This window comes from Notolabrus celidotus, chromosome 19 (assembly GCF_009762535.1).
Source record: "Notolabrus celidotus isolate fNotCel1 chromosome 19, fNotCel1.pri, whole genome shotgun sequence".
Lineage (NCBI taxonomy): Eukaryota > Metazoa > Chordata > Actinopteri > Labriformes > Labridae > Notolabrus > Notolabrus celidotus.
The window spans coordinates 13,780,575-13,800,209 of NC_048290.1; the positions used below are offsets into that span (position 1 = coordinate 13,780,575).

At 41.2% G+C, this 19,635-nt stretch overlaps 1 protein-coding gene across 1 annotated transcript in view; it reads left to right on the forward strand.

The window, feature by feature from the left end:
• Positions 1-4,774: 4,774 nt before the first annotated feature.
• The window catches only part of arrdc1b (arrestin domain containing 1b), a 49,035-nt gene continuing 34,174 nt past the window's right edge, over positions 4,775-19,635 (forward strand). The window contains exon 1 of the mRNA XM_034710094.1: positions 4,775-4,997. Within this exon, the coding sequence (XP_034565985.1) occupies positions 4,880-4,997 (118 nt within the window). The 5' untranslated portion in view covers positions 4,775-4,879. The remainder of the gene's footprint in view (positions 4,998-19,635) is intronic.

The following is a 19,635-nucleotide window of genomic DNA, read 5'->3' on the forward strand; positions in this document are numbered from 1 at the left end:
TGGTGCTGTGATCCTATGGGTTTCTTTGGGTGTGGGTGTTTCCCTCCTTATATCACAATAAAGACAGAAAAAATCAGGAATTAACACCAGCAATATAGGTTACATATAAGATTATAATATCACTGCAATATCTGGCTGCAGTGTAGGATTATATCCAGGCTGGTGCGATCATCTGAGTGTTGAGATATTAAAAATAAAAAGCCCTCTGCAGGTTTTCAAGCTTTTTAAAAAAGTTTTTCATTATCATTTTTTGTTGGCCATTATGTTCTTACAACAAACTGTTTTGTAAATGTGCTTTATAGCTCCTGTGAGGAACTTTCTGTTTGTGTCACATTTGGTGCCCCCTGTGGACAAAGTATTACCTCTTACATCTTTTCAGATTGTATCTTGTACAAACATCAGTGTTTCCCAACAAGAAAATCTATTCCTGCTCTCTTTCATCAGTCAGATGTATCCCTCACTGAATGCTTGCTGTGCAAAAGGCTGCTTCTCAAGCGTGCTGTCAGTCGTCTCGTCTGGCACCTTCCCCCTCACACTGCTTACAGACATTAGAAATTACAATATAGGAATTATCACTCTGTCTGTTGATAGTCTCATTTGCTTTTGTATGTTTTGAAGAGGAATAATTGTTCATTTTAATCTGTTTCATAACCAGTTAAAAGCTCCTCACAAGGGCTTTTGCACTGCTTGTGTTCACAAACTTTTTCATGCAAAGGAGCCCAGATCTGATCAAATTTGCATACAGGAATTCATCCTATGGCCTCCTATCAATCAAGCTTTCAATCAAGCTTCATTTATATAGCACCTTACATACAAATCAAATGCAACCCAAAGAGCTTTACAGCGATTGAAAACAAGAAAGCAGCAGAAATAAAAAATAATGGCAATACATATTAACAAACGAAAATGGATTTACATCGCCAACAATAAGAAAATGTGCAATTAAAATAAATTAAAGCATCAAATTAGTATTAAGAATATAAACTGTTAAAAGTTTCCTGATGTTTTTACGTGGATAGCTAAATTATCTAGATTGGGAATGATGAGGGTTCATTTTACTGCTGTGGGCCAATTAGAATATTTTCTGATTTATTGTCATTGAGTAGAAGGAAGGACACTTGTGAAGGATTTTGATATTTGACTGGTCTCCAGCTCCGATGGGGAGGTAAAGTTGCGTGTCGTCAGCATAAGAATGTAAATTCACATTATATTTTCATATTATATTTCCAAAATACACTGACAGCAAGCTGAAGAAAAAGTAATCCAGCACAACACATACCATGATGGGGGTGAGGCATGATAGGCTGTCACTGCAGTATCATTTAAATCTTGATCATGCATATTTAATTATTCTCTGTGAAATCTGTCGCAGAATAACAAACACTGATTAAATCATAGCTGTAAGGTGTGTAGAGTTTGCATGCTCTCTCTGGCTTCCTCCCAAAGTCTAAAGATCTGCTTTTTGCTCATTAGGTTGATTGGTCCCCCCGTAAGTGTGTGTGTGTGTGTCTGGTGTCTGTCTGTGCTTCCGCCCTGTGATTGGCCGACCTGTCCAGCATGTTCCTGCCTCTTGCTCAGTGACAGCTAGAACACACTCCAGCTCCCCTGATAGGATAATCAGTTTAGATAATGGATGGATTACAATCATCTGGTTTATCACACATTAGGCAGAGCTCCAGTGGGAAGTCGCCTCTGGTATTTGTCCACCAGGTGGAGCCATTGTTGTAGTTCTCTCCTCTATGTGTGTCATTTTGACTACATTTTAACATCTGAGAATCTGAAGTCAGAGCAAGGTAAGGTCAGTCAGAGCATCACAACACACCAGGACCATGTTGTAGCTCTTTATGTGGAGAGTAGAAAGATGTGGTTTGACATCAGAAAGTATTTAAACACAAAAACAACATTTAAATGTTTGTTGGCTTAAAAAAACATGGATGACTTTGTTTAGTCTTCATTCTCTCAGTACAGGCATGGATTCACCTCTGCCTGATGCTCAGCGTATCTGACATATGGCACCAACATCTTATCCTGTTACTTCCTGACATACAATCCTCTCGTCACATCCTCACACTGTCAACATGACTCATCATCAAGCTGTCTGAGGGGAGGCTTCAGAAACATGAGTAAACATAAAAAGCAGAGAGTCTGTCCAACAGATCAGATGCCACAGCATACCAGATTTCCATGGATACAGGCAGTAACTTGGCAACCGCGGTGTTTGTCTGTTGTCATGGTAACACCTGTGGCAGAGCATTCATCAGGAGAACGAGACTTCAGGAGGGATGAAGGGAATAGATATGATGTGTCTGTCTCTGTGGGGTTTGATGACTATCTATTTTTTGTTATTATTATTATTATTATTATTATTATTATTATTATTATTATTATTATTATCATTATTATTATTATTATTATTATTATTATTATTATTATCTATTTACATATTTATTTATATTTCTGGTTCATGCAACTTTGAAAAAGCTGTAAATGAAGACAGTATGACATTTCGACCTCTCCCGTGAGTCTTTAATGCTCCACATTTATCATTAGTTTCTGATCCCCTCTCACTGCTGACGCTGCACATTCACACAGGAAGTACAGTCAGAGTCAAAAGTTGTTTCTGAGACAGGAGGTAAACACAAAGATGGGAAGTGTGTGCGAGAGTGGAAGGACCTTTAGGCATTCATAATGTGCCTGAGCATTTAGAGCAGTTAAGAATAGAGATGATTGAATTAGAAGTCGAGTGAGCTTTAGAAAGTCAGCTTTTAAAAAATAGAAAAGATAGAAAAGCTACAAAACACATCTATCATTGTGGGTTATGTATTCCAGCTGTTGTTGCTCATTCTAGTTTTTGCACATTGTTATTATTCCATGAGGTAGTTGATTATCTGCCTGCATGTATTGTATACTGTGGACCCTTCTGTGCCTGTAAATAGTCAGAATTTGCTTCTCACAGCAAACTTTTTCCAGGTCATTTGAACATTTTTGCATTTCAGTTGGTCCTCTCTGATAAAGAGGGTATCATGTCCCATTACCACAAGGATTTTTTCTCTACTTGATGCAAAACCGCCGCTCTAATATTAACTAAGACAAACAGGAAACTGCTTCTGCAAATATGACAGTTGCACAACGCAGATGTTCCCGTTCAACTGTGGTAGACGTAAATGATAAATGGATGTGTTTTTATAGCACTTTCTATAGTCTTCTGACTTTTACATTACATGTCTTATATTCACACAACATCATACAGAGACTTCTATGTAGAGCCCATCACACACTGATGGCACAGCACTGGGGGCAGCTCAGGGTCAAGTGTCTTGCCTATTGAGAGATGACTGACCCTACTACTGACTCACAGCCACCCCAGAAGTGCAGTAATGTAAACTAAAACAGCTGTTTGTGTAGAGCTCCACACGTCTACATCTACTTATTTCCATCCTGCTAAACATAGTCCCAGACTCTGTGCACACAGAAAGACAACAACAGAAAAATTCATTTTGAGGTGCGGGGGTTACTCCTTGTGTTGTGCCAAAGAATAATACTGTGCTAGCTGGATTGGCAGTGCACCTAGCTGAATTGGCAGTGCACAGTGTCTGACTCCTCTGTGGGACAGGAACTCAAGAAGAAGTATCAGTCTTACTCAAAGTCAACCAATAATATTCTGAGATAAACTGTCCTTCTGTTAAAGACTAAGCAGACACACCTTTAAGATATATTTTTACACACATGTTTTGTAAATGTAAGGCCATGCAGCTACTTCCCCTATTAGAGCTGTAGAGTGAAATGAATGCATCTGCAGATACCCTGATAAGGAACTCATTTAAAAAAACTCCCCTGAAACACTGATGTAACCTCTTCAGTTTGGAGAGTACTGTAGTGTCAGAAATGAAACGGCAACTGTTCTATGCTGGGGACTGACGATATGACAGTACATAACAGATTTCTGATTATGCGTATTTGAATTACTTAAGAAACGTACGCTTATTTTAATGTCTTTTCTGGCATTCTCCCTTTTTTCCTTTGACAGAGTCTGAGGAATAAAAAGAGTTACGGTGAACACACGTCGTCAGATCTCTAAATCTTATAAAGCAATAAAGCAACAAGATAAGAGTTAGGGTTAGCAAGCAACAAGATAAGATAAGATATTCTTTATTGATCCCCCATTGGGGGAAATTCTATTGTTACAGCAGCTTACAACAAAGGGCAGGGGAATACAAGAACATACATAAAAATATAATAACAATAACAATAGTAATGATAAAGGTAAAATAGAACAAAATAGAATACAATAAAATATAGCAAATATTACAGATATATACACACTATGTAAACTTCTATTTTGTGGATAGTTGAGTTTTTGCACAGATAAAATTGCACCAGGTTATTAAAACACACACAGTATGACAGGAAAGACGTACAATCAATCCTTCTAGTTTAACGTGCATAAATGTGTAATGTTCATCCATAATGTTGACATATTTCCTTCACTTATTACATAGCTTACTGTATTTGAGGTATTTAATAAGTGTCTGCCTGCAGCTTTTAGGATCTGGTTTCTAGATTTAAGCTGGAGAGTTTAACACCAACTGATTCTTTCACCGAATAAAAACACAGTCCTTAATAATCCACAATCCACAAGGTGAAGCAGGAATCATCCATAGACTGCATGGTATCATCCATAGACTGTATGGTACCATCATCATCCAACCTTTACTTTCAACTATTCAACAGTGTTCACCGTGACGTCACCGAGGGGAGGAGGGTGTGCGCTCGAGGCGGCGGCAGCAGGTGAGCGCGCGGCATCGCGTCCTCGCAGCTCGCAGAGACGCAGGACGGAGGAGGAGAGGAAAGGAGCAGAGGAGAGGAAAGGAGAGAAAACATGGGGAAGCTACAAGAATTTGATCTCACTTTTACCAACAACAAGGTGGTCTACGGACCCGGGGAGTCTATCAGCGGGACTGTGAGGATTAAAACAGGAAACTCGCTGCAGTATAAAGGTAAGCAGTCAGACCTTCACCGTGTTTCTACATGAGGGAGAGGAACAGTTTCAACATGAGGAACAGTTTGGACCTTCAACGTGAGGGAGAGTCTGAACAGTTCAGCTGGTCTTTTAACGCGTGTGCACGCGGAGCGCAGGGAGCCTGCTTCATGTGAATACACTTTTCCTCCGTGAGGGTGGACATGAGGAGGAATATGAGACTAGTTTAAGACTGCGTGGTTGTTTCTGGACTGTTATTTAGGCTCATGTCGTGTTCGTGTTCGTTGAAGTGCGTAAATGTCGTTTTTTTGGGGGAGTGGACGTTTCCACGCGCTCCATGACGCGCAGCCGCCGTGGACCCCTCGCGTTTTCAACTCGTTGATGCACCTTGGTCATTTATCAGGTCGTTTTAGAACCACATCCTGGCTCCAGACCTGCTTCTTACAACATGTTGCTTCCATGTGGCCAGCTGTTTTTAAACGAACCTCAAACATCTTCTGTGGACATTGTAACCGAGAGAAACACCCAGAAAGCAGAACAACAGGTGTTTGCTCCTAACAGCTGATATTCTAACACGTTTTTATCAGAAGTTATGTTTTACAGCATGACAGTGACAGTTAAGAGTAATATTTCATGCAAACTAGCCCAAAGTGTTAATAATGAGGGTAAAGTAGGTTAGCAAGGTGAAGAGCAGCCTCTGGAGTTACCATGGAAGAAAACAAAGAGTCTTTTGTAGATGAGGGATCCTGGTGGGAATTCTTGTCTGATAAAGAGCTGCTATCAGCTTGTAACTAAGCACTTTTTCAAAGGGAGTCTGGCACAGAGGTATGCTAATGGACAAAGACAGGAGGCCTGAATAGAGAGGACTTATGGAGTGCAGTGATGCTGAGATGATATTTTTAAGAATCATTCATCATTAAACTCTCAGTAATGTGCCACGCTGCAGAGACAGATCCATGTGATGCGTAACTTTACTGCAGCATCTCAGTTTGTGCCACACTCATAACATATAAGACATTTTAAAGACATCATGTGGACAGATTGGGTCTCACATGCAGTTATCTGGTGTCTCTCCCACCTGTGTGTCTGACATGTGGAGAGTAATCTGCCATAATGCACAGGCTGACCTGAGACAGATGGTGTTCCTGCAGAGGTCACAGCACATGCTGAGCTGTGTTACACTGTAAGGTCACATGAATGCATCTACCTGACGGCAGGCGTTCCTCCCTAATGAAACCCCTGTCTGCGGCAGTGGATGTGATCCGTCCTTGCAGTGATGTGTCAATAGAAGTATTTTGAGAAGCTGGAAACAGCATGTGGAGCGGTTTTGAAATGGATGTTTGAGGGTTTAGATCCTCAACAAGCAGCTGTTGTATTTACTGTGGCTCTGTTCATTTAGTTTTGTTTCTCTGAAAGGAGAGAGATTTCACACCTGCAACAAAGCGTGAAAAACCACACAGTATAGTTTCATTTCTCTGCACTGCGTCCACTTGTTTGCCAATGAGTGGAGCTGCTGATAATGAACCCATCATTTCACAGTTAAGTGGCTTTTAAAGAAGAAAGAAGATTAAACCAAAAATCCCTCAAAGCAAAACAAATGATGAAAGAATCAAACACTTTTATTCAATTACCGTGTTTCTGCCTTTAGCTGCTTCTCTTTCATCCGTTTCACCAGCCACCAGTTTTCAGGATGATTCACCTTCATTTTAAATTATGAACTATTTTAACCTCGCAGTGATTCGGGTGTAACACTGTCAAGGTTTTATTGCATTTGTATATGCAAAGCAGCTTAGACGGCAGAAAAGACTTGCTGTTTTTGAAAAGAACCCCAATAAAGAGAAGACGGAGAGTCTATTCAAACTTTCAAGGTCACATCAGAAGGGCTGGACTTCACTCAGTTTGTCAGGTGAATCATATTTGACACCTTAATAGACCATTTTACATACACAATGCTGCTGCCAGATTCTTAACAGGAAAGTGAAGGGCACGTCACCCTTGTACCTGCCTCCCTCCACTGCCTCCATATTAGTCTTAAAATTCATTTAAATGTGATTATTTCTACTTGTTGATGTCACTTTGTGGAGTTTTGCCTACATCACATCATCGATAGATTAGTCGACTATCAAAGAGTCGTTGCATCCCTAAAAGATATTAAGGTTACATGTTTTGTATAATGAGGCCTAATTAGGGTTGCGTCCGACTGACCCGTAGGCACATTGTCAACAATGAACCAGGAGGGTAAAGGCCCGCCTCAGCTTCTCTTTCTGCCTCATGTAAGGTCAACTGATATGTTTAGTTTCGTGCCAAGCCAATTGTCTGAATTAGCTTGCACATGTCATATATTTTACCCCTCAGACCCTTTTAAAGGGGCTTAGTTTAAGTCTGACATTAAACCCTTTTCAGCTGGCTGTTTTCTTAGTGTCTCATGTAATGCCACTTGTTTTCATCCATATCCTTTAACTGGTAAAGACATTATTAAAGTAGTGAGCTGAAGTTAGTTGCAGTTTGGCCTGCAGCCTCTGAAGCAGTCTGAAATGTTTTTGAGTTTCAGCACAAGTTTTTGACACCCAGTTCAGCTACAGGTTCACACTTCTGAAAACTCCCAGCTCATCACAATTATGTCTCAACTCTCAGAGGAAGTCAAACCACACAGAGGCGTATCTTTCTTAAAGTTGATCTACTGTTGCTGTTGCAAGTTTAAATCCCTCTGAGTCCTCCACTCTCCTCGGGGTGAAAGCTACTCCAGCTGAGGAGACTTGGGCTCCATCTCAGGCTTTCAGCGTGTCCGGTAATGTACTGTAAATGCAGAGGCTGCATTACATGCCCGGTGACATCACCCCTCTCGACCACGACTGTTGATGACTCCATCAATCAGGCGGTTTGAATCATTCTGAGGCAGAGAGTGTGCGAATGTCTGCTCGCTGAAAGCGTGTACATTTCCTGTTTTTGTTTCTCTAGGAGAACAAAAAGGGATTGTTGGTTTGTTTCTTGTTGTCTGGACTGTCAGAGTCGATTCTTCAGTGAATCTATTTCCTGCTTTTATTAGATTAAGGATGTGTCATTATGTCTACTGGTGAGGCACAGGGGTAATAATCTGGGAAACCGTTTCCATGCATATTGAATCTTGAAAATGATGCAGATTAAGAGAGTTTATACTCCAGGGGACATTTCTCTATCAATACACAGACCAACACACACACACACACAGAGTGAGAAAGCAGCAGGGTGAAATCTGACCATGAAGCAGCTGCTGGTCTTGTTCTGCAGAGTGAGATGGTCTGCATGCTTTCATTGTGAACTGTTAAGTTTGAAAGTTTATTCTGTTGCATAGATTTGGACACCAGAGGAGCTGTGTGGATCCTTGTGTGGTGCATTTTTAGCATTCATAGTGAGTCAGGTGTGCACAGGTCATATAATGAAATAAATACACAGGGATATTAATAAAGAGATAAAAGCTCTCTGAGATGCTGAATATTGTGGAGGCCATATTCTCAGCCTCTCTATTATTGATGATGGAGACCATTAGACAGCATTTCTATTGATTAGCTTCCTTGGACAGTCATTAAAGAATGGGCCACTTATACACATTACTTACACGTGCAGTGTGCACAGCAACCCAATTCAAACCTTTATAAGCAGGACATACATGTGAGGATTTAAAGATTCATGCTCATGTGTTCTTGAAGTCGCACTAGCTGCACTAAACAGAGAATACTTACATTAGATATTTTGTAGTAACTCTAGTTTTCATGCACAGATATTTGCAGAATAATCAATCAGAAAACTTTCACGGAAAATTCCAAAATGTTTTCATTAAAAAATGTTCTTTTTGCAGAATTGTTTCACTTTATTTTCATTTTCTACAGTCATAGATTTGTCACATCTCATCTAATGTTAGTCCTGTTTTAAAAGATATGTCTTCTACAAAGGACATTGTTTGACGTAGATGTGGGTTATTGACAGTAAACACCCTCGCTGAGAAGCCGGGGGTTCCTCCGTGTTAATGGCGGTGAGTTATAGATTAGAAGCAGTGAGGGCAGCCAGCCTGTCTGTTTGATTTAGTCTCCTCTTGTGCTTTGGTTTCCCGGCCTTTTAAAGCATGTCCGATACAGCCGCCTGATACCGGAGATGCTGCTGTTTTGATTCAATGTCTTAGCTTTTATGGACATTATATATCATGTGGGTCATCATGTCTGTATGACAGTTTACAGGCTCCCATTGAGTGTGATTGTAAAAAGCAGGTTTGGCTTGGTTAAACTGAATAAAGTACAGTGTCTGTCACTTGATCTGTATTCCTCCTTATTTGTCCTCTTATTATTCTCCATTCTCTTTCTCCATGTAAACCGAAGTAGACTTTAAACAGAGGTGAGTGATGATGAGACGTTTCGGTGTGTCGCTCTTTTGTATCTCAGGTGACAGTAGTAGATCTCAGTTTAGCTTTCAGCAAAGCAGAAACAAACATTCAGTGTAACCCAATCATCATCTGTGGTAACACAAACCACTGGCTTTATGTAAACAAAGTGAGGCTTCTCCTCAGGTTCTTCTAGGACCGGCCACAGGCATGTGTGTGCAAACACACTAAAACACACTCTTTGTTTCTTCATATGGAATCTGTGGTCTATGAAATACATGACAATGTCTTCTCTCAAAACTTATGACGAATAATTTTGACTTTCACTGCTCTGGTGCAACAAAGTCAGCAAAGAAGAGTGTCAACCATAGACTGTATAAAATATGGATGTAGTATCCGTGACATCACCCATCTGTTCCTGAGCGCTGTTTTGAAGGAAATTGACGGCAGCAGCCATAATGGAAAAGCGGAACTCAACCAGGCAGAGTGTGACGTAGCGTGAGCCTCCTAGCCAATAGCTATGTGTTCCCGACCGGGAGTCACGTCAGTCATGTCCTTATTTGGGCAAAACTCGTAATCTTAATATCTTCTGAACTGTCACGTTAGAAAAAAATCCCCCCCCCCCGTACTGTGTGTGCCATTAGAGAGATTAGCTACGTAGGGCCAAGCCGTTTTTTGAACCAAGCTGTAAACATGTTTATTAATGCTGCAAAGATCGTCTTTTTCCCCATTCATGTCTATGTGGTTTCTGGTGTTTCTGCAGCCACCCTCAAGCGGATTTTCGATGTATTGCAGTTTATAGCACTTCCGCATGGGCTTCATCGTTTGAGACCGGAGGTTGCCGCTTGGTGTCAACACTGTTCCAAAAGCAGTTCAAAGAAGAGTGAGGACAGTTAAGTTGAAGTATTTGACTTATTTGTAGAATGATCAGGAGGAGGTATATTTTAAGACACCAAGGATTATATTTACTATTAACAGGTACATTTCTAACCCTTCAGCATGTCAGTCTGAATATGATTTGGATTGATTTGAATCAGTTTGAATTGGTTTGAATTTCCCCCCTTATGCATTTGTCTTTCCAACAGCAATCATTTTTAAACGTACTTTATAAATCCCAAAGGGGGAAATTCATTTTTTCACTCGTGTTACTTTTTTGATCATGCTACACACTAGGGATGCACCGATCCGATCCTGGTATCGGATATCGGCCAGATCGGACTCTAAAAGCTAGATCGGATATCGGTGACAAGGGGCCGATATAAAGTGCCGATCCATATGGCAGATCTATTCATCTCAGTTCTATGCTTTTCTGTGTTTACATCAGCCATGTGCATCTCCTACGTCATTAGCGCCAGTCTGTCTGCATTTTTGCCCAGTGGATCATGATGGAGGATAACTACAGAGGCTCTGCAGTTTAGCTGCATGTCTCACTTCTTTTGCAGCAACTCCGCAGGAAACTCGCAACATGTGCAGCGTTAATGTTTCGACGGATGGCAGTCGTGCTGAAAAATATAATGGAAGCCTAAAGGAGGAAGTTTATGTCAGCTGTAGCTTACTGCAAAGAAGCAAGAAACCTTCTATTAATGGATTCAAAGTGTGAAAAAACGGACAGGTTATTGGATTTAATTGTTCCAGATCCTTGAAATTAAGGGATTCCAGCCTCTGGTTTTGCACTTGGAACCAAGGTACAGTTCACCATCAAGACAGAAAAGCCTGAAGTGGCCAAAAGATTATTCTCTCCTCACATTAAGGAATAGAGATTGTTAAATCAATACCAGGATCGGCTAGTGTCGGTATCGGCAGATACCAAAGCCCAGGTATCGATATTGGTATCGGGACCTAAAAAGTAGGATTGGTGCATCCCTACTACACACACACATGGTTTGTGCACAATCATGCACAAACATGCTATAGACATGCTCAGGAGAGATGTCAGAGTGTGAAGGCTGCCATCAACCAGCACCACCTGAGCAGTTTGGGGTTCGGTGCCTTGCTCAAGGGCACCAGGCAAATGAACCAGCACCTCTCCAGCCACCAGTCCACTTGCTAAACTTTGTCCACTCTGGGACTTAAACCGGTGACCCTCCGATCTCCAAGCCCCTATGGACTGAGCTTCTGCCACCCAACAATTTCAACATAGTCTATGAGAGTCAAATATTGTTTGATTTTACAGACCGCAGGGTGCATTCAAGATTTTGAAAGATGCTGAGTTCTTAGAAAACTGTCAATGCAAAATAACAGCGACAAGTGTCCTCTGGAAAAAAAAAAATCTGGGGTTACTTCATCTGCCAAAATCATAAATCATGAGCAGATGAGCAGCAATCTGACTGATAGAAAAATAACAGTAATTTATAAGCCTTGGCTTGTTAGTTTTAAATATAACTTTGCACATTTCACACCATTCATACCCCTCCTACCTCTTTATTTTCTTTACTGTAAGCTGAAGGCACTGTCTGTCTCTGATTGCGGCATACACTGAGGAGTTAACCATGGAAATGTTGGATGAGTAAACGATATCTCACATTGTTGCACTTTATAAACCACTGTTGTGATGTGAGATCTTCTCTTTAAGACAGAGATCAGCTGAAGGGGAGAAGACACTGAGGTACACTGAGGTGAAACTGACAGAGCTAAAATCAATGATCTCAGTTGATCAGTATGGATGAGTTCAGTTTGTGAGTGTTTTCTGCTCCGGGCTCATGGAGGAGTTCCTGCAGGTTTCTGAGTGATTGTTTCGACTCTGGGGGGCGGAGTAAATGATGACATCACTGCCCCGAGGGCGACTGATAAGAGATCTGTCTGAGAAAACAGAAGAGCTGCTCTGAAACCAGCACAGTGACACATCCTCAGGACACGTTCTAACACATCAGACAGTCAGGCAGGCACTCAGTTAGCTATAGTAAACAGAGGAAACAGTTTGTTAGCAAAGTTTATTTTTTAGACCATCAGAACTGAACCAGTTTTCCTGCAACGTCCTGCAGTTGATAGTCATACTCCCACCGCAACCTGTCGACGGATGTGAATAGTTTTTGCAAATTGAAGCAGCAGCCTTGTGTTGAAAAATAATAAGAAGCGGTTGAGTCTGTTGGGACTTGGCTTGGGAACTGAAGAGTTTCAGGTTCAAGTCCCAATAAAGTCTGTTTGTACAGAATACTACAGATAGTTAACTTCAAGGGCGCTGCTGAGGTGCCCTTGAGCAAGGCTCCAAACTCCAAAGTGGTCGGGGCGCCCCTCACTTTGACATCTGTCCAGTTGTGCATGGATCCTGTTTGTGTGTGTGTGTGTGTGTGTATCTGGTCTTTGTGTGTAGCATGATCAGAGATTAAAAAAGTATTTTTCTTGACTGACTGTAGGTATGCTGTTGCTGTAAGGCTATAGCCTCAAATCCGCCTCTTAGCCAGTTTGGGTCATTTCCAATATGGCGACCGTCATTCTGGGGCTTTATAACACCTCTCGAGAAAAGAAAGGATGACATCAGTGTGACTTGGTCTGTGTTTTGTATAGCCTGTGGGCAGAACAATACTACCACTTTACCACTAATAATTATAGTTCAAAGAAAACAGATAAATCAGCTGGACTTACAGGTTTAATTTGATCTTCTTCCTTCCTCTGATGGATGTTTCATTCAGCCTGTCACTTTGTTTACAGATGAATATCTTTTTGTTACACTTTTTGTGGAGTCCTTGTTTTCTTCCCTGTTACTGTACATTGTGACTCTCTCATCATGTTAAACGCTTCTAAGAAACAAAAAGGGATTGTTATCCCTCAAACTTTGCTGTCTTTGTTCTGCAATGAGAAACATGACACACGATTACTCAGAGAAGAAGAGTGACTCAGAGTGACTCCTTTCTTTCTGCTGCCCTTCTCTGCGGGTGGGTGGACCAACATATCCGTCCTCACTCGGTGAGCTCACAGAACGGAGGCTGTTGAACACCAGCTGCTCCCTCTCCCCTTGCTCTTACTCATGTTAATGATAACTATCCTTTGACCTCCATAACCGACACCCACCCTAACTCCATGGCTGGTTATTTAGGTCTAACATAAGAGGATTCTGTCTCATTCCCCCTGATAAGCAGGCGCAGACACACCCCTGATCACTCCCCCTCTTCCTTTCTCGAAAAAGCTGTCCCACTTCCTGTGCTGAGCGAGCTCGCAGAGAGGACGTCACTGGTTTGGGGAAAGGAACTAAACACTGATTGGTGCAAACAAAGAAACTAAAGATAGAACACCTCTGAGATAAGAAGTTGCTTTATGGTGGTAATGGTGTTGTGAAATGTTCCGTAATGTGGTCATGCTGCCCTACTTAGTAAGTGTTTAGAGTTAATGGTTAATCCAGGGCTGTACTTCTATATATTTTGGCGTCTTAAATGAGTAATAGTACATTCAGTTATTCATTGCTTTAGCCAGCAGCTGTGTTAGAGGCTGTAATGGTTGCAATGTAGTCCTTTGTGGCAAACTTGTTGAAATATGGCAGCCAAAAGTAATAGTTTTTTTTTACCATGGAAAGGTAACACTTTCATGAAAAGGACACCCAAAGAAACAGATCTAAGATGCTCTTTTTGAAACAGAAAGAGCTTGTGTATCAATCCCTTCAAAAAGCTGTATGACTCTGTAGACATCATTTTACCTTGAAGAACAAGGGAGTCACTTGCCACTTGCCCCTGCCTTGATTGGTTAAGTTTTTGGTTTATCTTGTTGGATCCAAACCAACCATATAAAGCACCAGTCTCAAGATAACAAAGACAAACTGATTGAGGCAGTGAAAGAGAAGAACTCCTGTGATTTTGAAAGAGGTGTGGAAAGGCTGTGAGGTTTTGGCGCTCATGTTTCATGAGAAACTATGTTGAATGACTGGCAGCAGAGAACACAGATTATATCTTTTATAGCCCGTAGTTAGAGGTGAACCTGTATGTGTGTGGAGTTTTCTGTTGCAGCTTTTGTGAAGCTGTGAGAAGCTTCAATCAGCATTCCATGTTGTTCCAAGAAACTGCAACATACTCTGTTGCTCTGCATAGTTTCTCCAGACAGATACTTTTTATTGACTACTTTTCTTTCTATTAATCAATAAACTATTCATGTCACTGATCCAGCCTTAAATACAGTTACATACACCAATCTCATTTATGATAATTCTCATCCAAAAGTTGACGGTGCTTGTTTTGGAAACAACAGTAATGTGGTGAAGCATATCCTGCTCACACTTGGTAACGGACAGTAGCACCCGAGCTCCAGTTAAAACCACAGCTCCACTGAAGGAAGGCGAGGTCATACGTCTTCCTGTTCTTTAAGGCTTCTGTGAGTTTTCAGCCGTTTATGAAACACACTGAAATGACCTGAGATTCTTTTTTATGACCCATAGGCACAGGAAGAAACACATTTTTATATTCTCCAGAACAAAGACTCTCACTGAGTGATACAGCTATACAAAGAAAACAGGAAGACGGGAACTACACACACATGCATGAAACTAGTTGGGCTTCGGGCTGATCGATGTATTTGTTTGACCATTTCAGCTACGATGTGCGCATTCCTCACATCACCGGACCTGCAAAGTCTGTCATGTGACCAAAAACACATCAAGCTGTCACCAGATTCTCCTTTTCCATGATGAATCCACAATAAACGTTTGTTTGTTTGTGTGTTCATGCAGCCCCTCATATGAATACACAGAACTTACTGCTGTGCATGCAGCCAGTGTGTCTGTACTGTACATGTAAACTTGCATGTGACACATGTGCTTGTTACAGTTGTTGGATCAGATCCGGACTGCTAACAGGACCACAGAGTGTTTTGGTGTCTACACTTACGACACGCATACAGTGTAGTGTTGTGACGATCACACGCAGAAGCAGACGGTGAGTTTCTGTTGTTTGTTGGTAAAGTTCTTAAAGTAACATGTTGGTTCACCTGCGTTCTCCCTGCCTAGTCACTCCCCGTCTCCATGCTGGTTTCAGAGCTGCTATCCAAGGGTTGGACGCAGTTAGGTTAAGTAAAAAGGGGATTTGAAAGTAGAAGGCAGACTTTCAGATCCAAACAATAAAAAGTATAATCATATTATTGACATTTTTGATACTTTATAAGTACAAAAACACGCTGGTTTTGGTAGATTTCTTGCGTTTTTCATATCCTAGAAAGGAAAAATATTGCAATATCAGTTTGTTCCGATACTGTGCAGCCATAGTTGGGGCACCAAGTATGTCCATTCGGTCCTTGCAAAGGTGCAAATTGTTTAAAAACAGCAAGTTGAGGAGAGATGCATCTTACAGCCGGTTTCAGGTCTGCTGCTGGTTTCAGGTCTGTTGTCCTGACATGGTACTCTAGGCCTCAGGCCACCAGTGGCTGTTTCTGTTGAACCCACTTAGCTTGAACTCTAAATGTCACTCATGACACAGAAAACCTTTAGAAACATGTTTCTATTACATTCTGTCATCCTTCCCCAAAGAACAGCTGTCTTACCTCAACTGCACCGTTACAAAGTGTATCTTGAGGAAATAGTTCCTCCATAACTGCATGTAAAAAGTGGATGTTTTTAAAAATCATGTTATGTTTTTGGATCCAGAAGAAACCAGGTTCGGAGGAAAGAATAGATACACACTTCCTGAAGGTGCTTCTGCACTTGTTTCCCTTTTGAAACCTTTAGAGTTCTGGATGTCCACTGTCATGTCTTTTGTTATATTGAGGGGTGTGATGGGTGGAGTGACATGGCTTTGGACTGTTGTAATGCTTAGCAGCCACGAAGTATGTATCCTCCTTAAACAGATCATGATGTAGATAGGCTGTAACAGAAAATGTGGCTGTATGTTTGCTCAACACTTTTAAAAGTGATAGAAAACATGGCTTCAAATGGAGCTGCCGTACTCTCACTAAACTTTGGTCTATGATTCATCACGCAAACATCTGGTGGCCTTGACGCTCATGAATAAAGACACAAAACTTCAACAAAACCCAGTTTAGATAACTAGTTTCTTTTCCCCAAGCTCTCCTGAACATCTCGATCCTTAACTTTCCCTTTTGTATCTTTCTGAGATGAACATCGTTTCAAGACAGGACACGCTGCTCTGCCTCTGATGTCGGCAGAATGATATAAGGTCAACTGAGGCCAAAGCTGGTTTCCACAGAGAAGAAACCGAAACTTAAATGTAGATATCGTCTTACATGAATGGCATCTAACAGGATGCTACGCTGGCAGGGAGGAAGTGTTTAGAAGAAATACAGGGGGAATGACACGAGCAGTGTGCTACTGCTACATGCTCTAAAATCAAAACAAGGTGATCATCTTGCTGCAGAATGTAAAGCTGTAGAGATGTATCACATAGGCAGTGTGGGTCTCCTCAGCTCAAGAAGTCTGTCTGGATTCTGTATTTTTTGGCGTGATGGGAAACTTGGGAGCGGCTGCAGTACACGGATTACATGTCTGCTGGTTATTTTATGATGTAACTTGTGCAGGGATAAGCCTCTTACATATGCATGCATACACAGAGATGGGTGTGTAGTTTGCATGCAACAAATGTCATAAACTGACTGAAGTGTGCAGAGCTTGTCATCCTCCATTGTCGAGCATTGCATTGCATGCTTGGGCTGGTCCATTGTAGAATACAAGCTGATGATTTTCTATGAAGAGTGTGAAAGTAATATTACAGCAAAGAAGTGATTGGAACAATTTCACACAGCCAATATTGTACATGGAGAAACCCGACACTAGGGATGGACTCCAGAGCACTAACACGTGTCGCTAAAATCTTTCATAAGTCCTCTCAGGATGCGATTGTAAAGACATGTCATATACAATAAATAGTTTTCACATCACAACAGCACAACCAGTTTGAAAGCATCTCTATTTGTTTTGTGTTTCCAGGTGTTTTCCTTGAGTCGGTCACCTGTCAGTAAACTGAAAGCTTAGAGATGAGACTCAGAAAAGATGTTAGAGAGCCACATGTGAGGAGTTAACAAACACATACATTTAGGTTGTTTGGACAACATTGTTTTTTGCATTCCACCGATGCATAAATAAGAAAGGTACTTTGATAGATGTCCTAAATTTTTTTAATTTTTCTCTTTGGCCAGAGACATGCTTGCTTTTAAATGTATGTCCCAGTATGCATTTCACCTTCCCTGTGTTTCTGCCATAGACTGTAGAGATAATGGACGTAGTATCCGTGATGTCACCCATCTGTTCCTGAGCGCTGTTTTGAAGCCAATCGTCGGCGGCAGACAAATTGGAAATGTTGAAATCAACCAAACTTAGTGTGAGGTAAAGATGCAGGGCTTGAGCCTCCTAGCCAACAGCTATGTGTTCCCGCCTGTCAATCAAGTCAGTCATGTCCTTATTTTGGCAAAAACTTGCAATCTTAATAACTTCTGAACCGTTGCGTTAGTTACAGTGTGTGCCGATTAGAGAAAGTAGCTACATAGACCCAAGCCGTTTTTGAACCAGGCTGTTAACATGTTTATTGTTACTGCAAAGATCGTCTCTTTATGAATTGGTGTGTATGTGGTTTTCGATATTTCTTTTTTTTTTTTTTTCTTTTTTCTCTTGTCTGCATATATATTTCTGGTTTGTGTCATGTTTGTCACAAACTGTCAAATATTAATGCAATTTATTCTTGCAGCAAAAGAAAAGAAAGAAAACCTTTTTCTTCTGTGCTTGTGACTGTGTGCATGCAACCATCACCATCCCTCTTAGAACTCTGGCCTATCTTTTATTGGCAGCTAATATCATGTTCTGTAAAAGAGGGCGTGCACACCTAGGTGGGCCAAAAAAATAAATAAATAAGAGAAAGTGAAAGAAAGGTTTTCGGCATTTCTGCAGCCAGCCTCAAGCGGATGCTCTATGAATTGCAGTTTATAACATTTCCACATGGGCTTCATATCTTGAGACCGGAGGTTGCTGCTTGGTTTCTGCATCTGTTTAGAGCCTCAGCCGTGCACATCATAATTAACGCAACGCTTTAACAAGACGCAATGTACACAGACAGTGCAAAGGCAGAGGGGGGATGTGGCACAGTCAACACAGCAGACGGGACAACAATGGCATAACGTTTTGAAGACGAGTGGGTAAACTAAGTCAGTAGTTGTCTCCATCTGTGATGTGTCATTGCTGCTGCTCAGCAACAAACATACCTGTTAACATAGATGGTGACAGATAAGTTCCATTGTCGAGGTGAATGTGAAAACTAGCAAAAACTGACATGTCTGTTGCTATCTTGAAATAAGTCTTTTCAATCATTTCATCCAGGTTCAGTCAAATGATTAGACAGGTCACCAGCAAGTCTCCCACACTCATGCATGAGCAGAGTCCTCCACAAACTAAGGCTAGAAAGTTAGTCTCAGAAAAACATGTCCTGTACTCCTCCCCCAACACTCTCCTGTGCCCTGCACCATCACTCACAGAGTAAAGGGAGTGACTTTGCTATTTTTCAACATCTAACTCACTCGTGATGTTTTCTAACATTTATCTGAAAAACATGAAACAGTATATTTCCCGTCTGGATGTGCTGCATGACTTCAACATCCACTCAGACATTACACTATGTTATGCAACTTTCCATTTTCATGTCGTGCATTAATCTGATTTAGAATGTTATCCGGAGATCCGATTTAGCTTCACGTTTCTGGAAAACAAACAGAACTGCACTGCAGAGAGGTTTAAAGGCTGAGTGTGGATCCTGCATCTTGTTCCTGCGGCTTCTTACTTCCTGAGACTGCATGGTTGAAAGGCTTTAATAGAGGGCATAAAGCCATGCATTAATTTTATCTTTCCTTCACTGAAGCAGCTCTTAATGCTGTTAGTGATTTCACTGAGAGGTAACTCAGGACGTGTCTGAACGAACAGTGCTCGCTCTGTTCTGCTGCGGGAGATTCCTTACAGTCAGGAACGATAGATCATGAGATCAGGTGTCTGTGTTTGACATGTCTCACTGAGAGACACTGAAAGGAAGCGAGGGAGGGAGATGATGGTAAAGTGAGAGGGACTAATTGTTTGCAGCGCTTAAAGATTTAATGAAGGTAGTAAGTGTAGCATCAGATTACCTGACTTCTCTGTGGAACAGAGTAAAGCCTGTGACCTCTGGAGCTTGGATGGAAACTCAGAATTTCATGAAACAAAAAGTTTGACAGATATTTAGAACAGAGAGAGTCATAGTTCACTCAGCTGCTCTTGGCTTTTAATGGTTCAAAACACAATAATTATCCTCAAGTTCCCAAAGAGATGTCTGTTTGTCTGAGCTCTGACCTTACTCAGTTTTATGAGCACAAGATATATATATTTTCTTCCATGTTAATTATAATTCTGTTGGCAATTTCATCT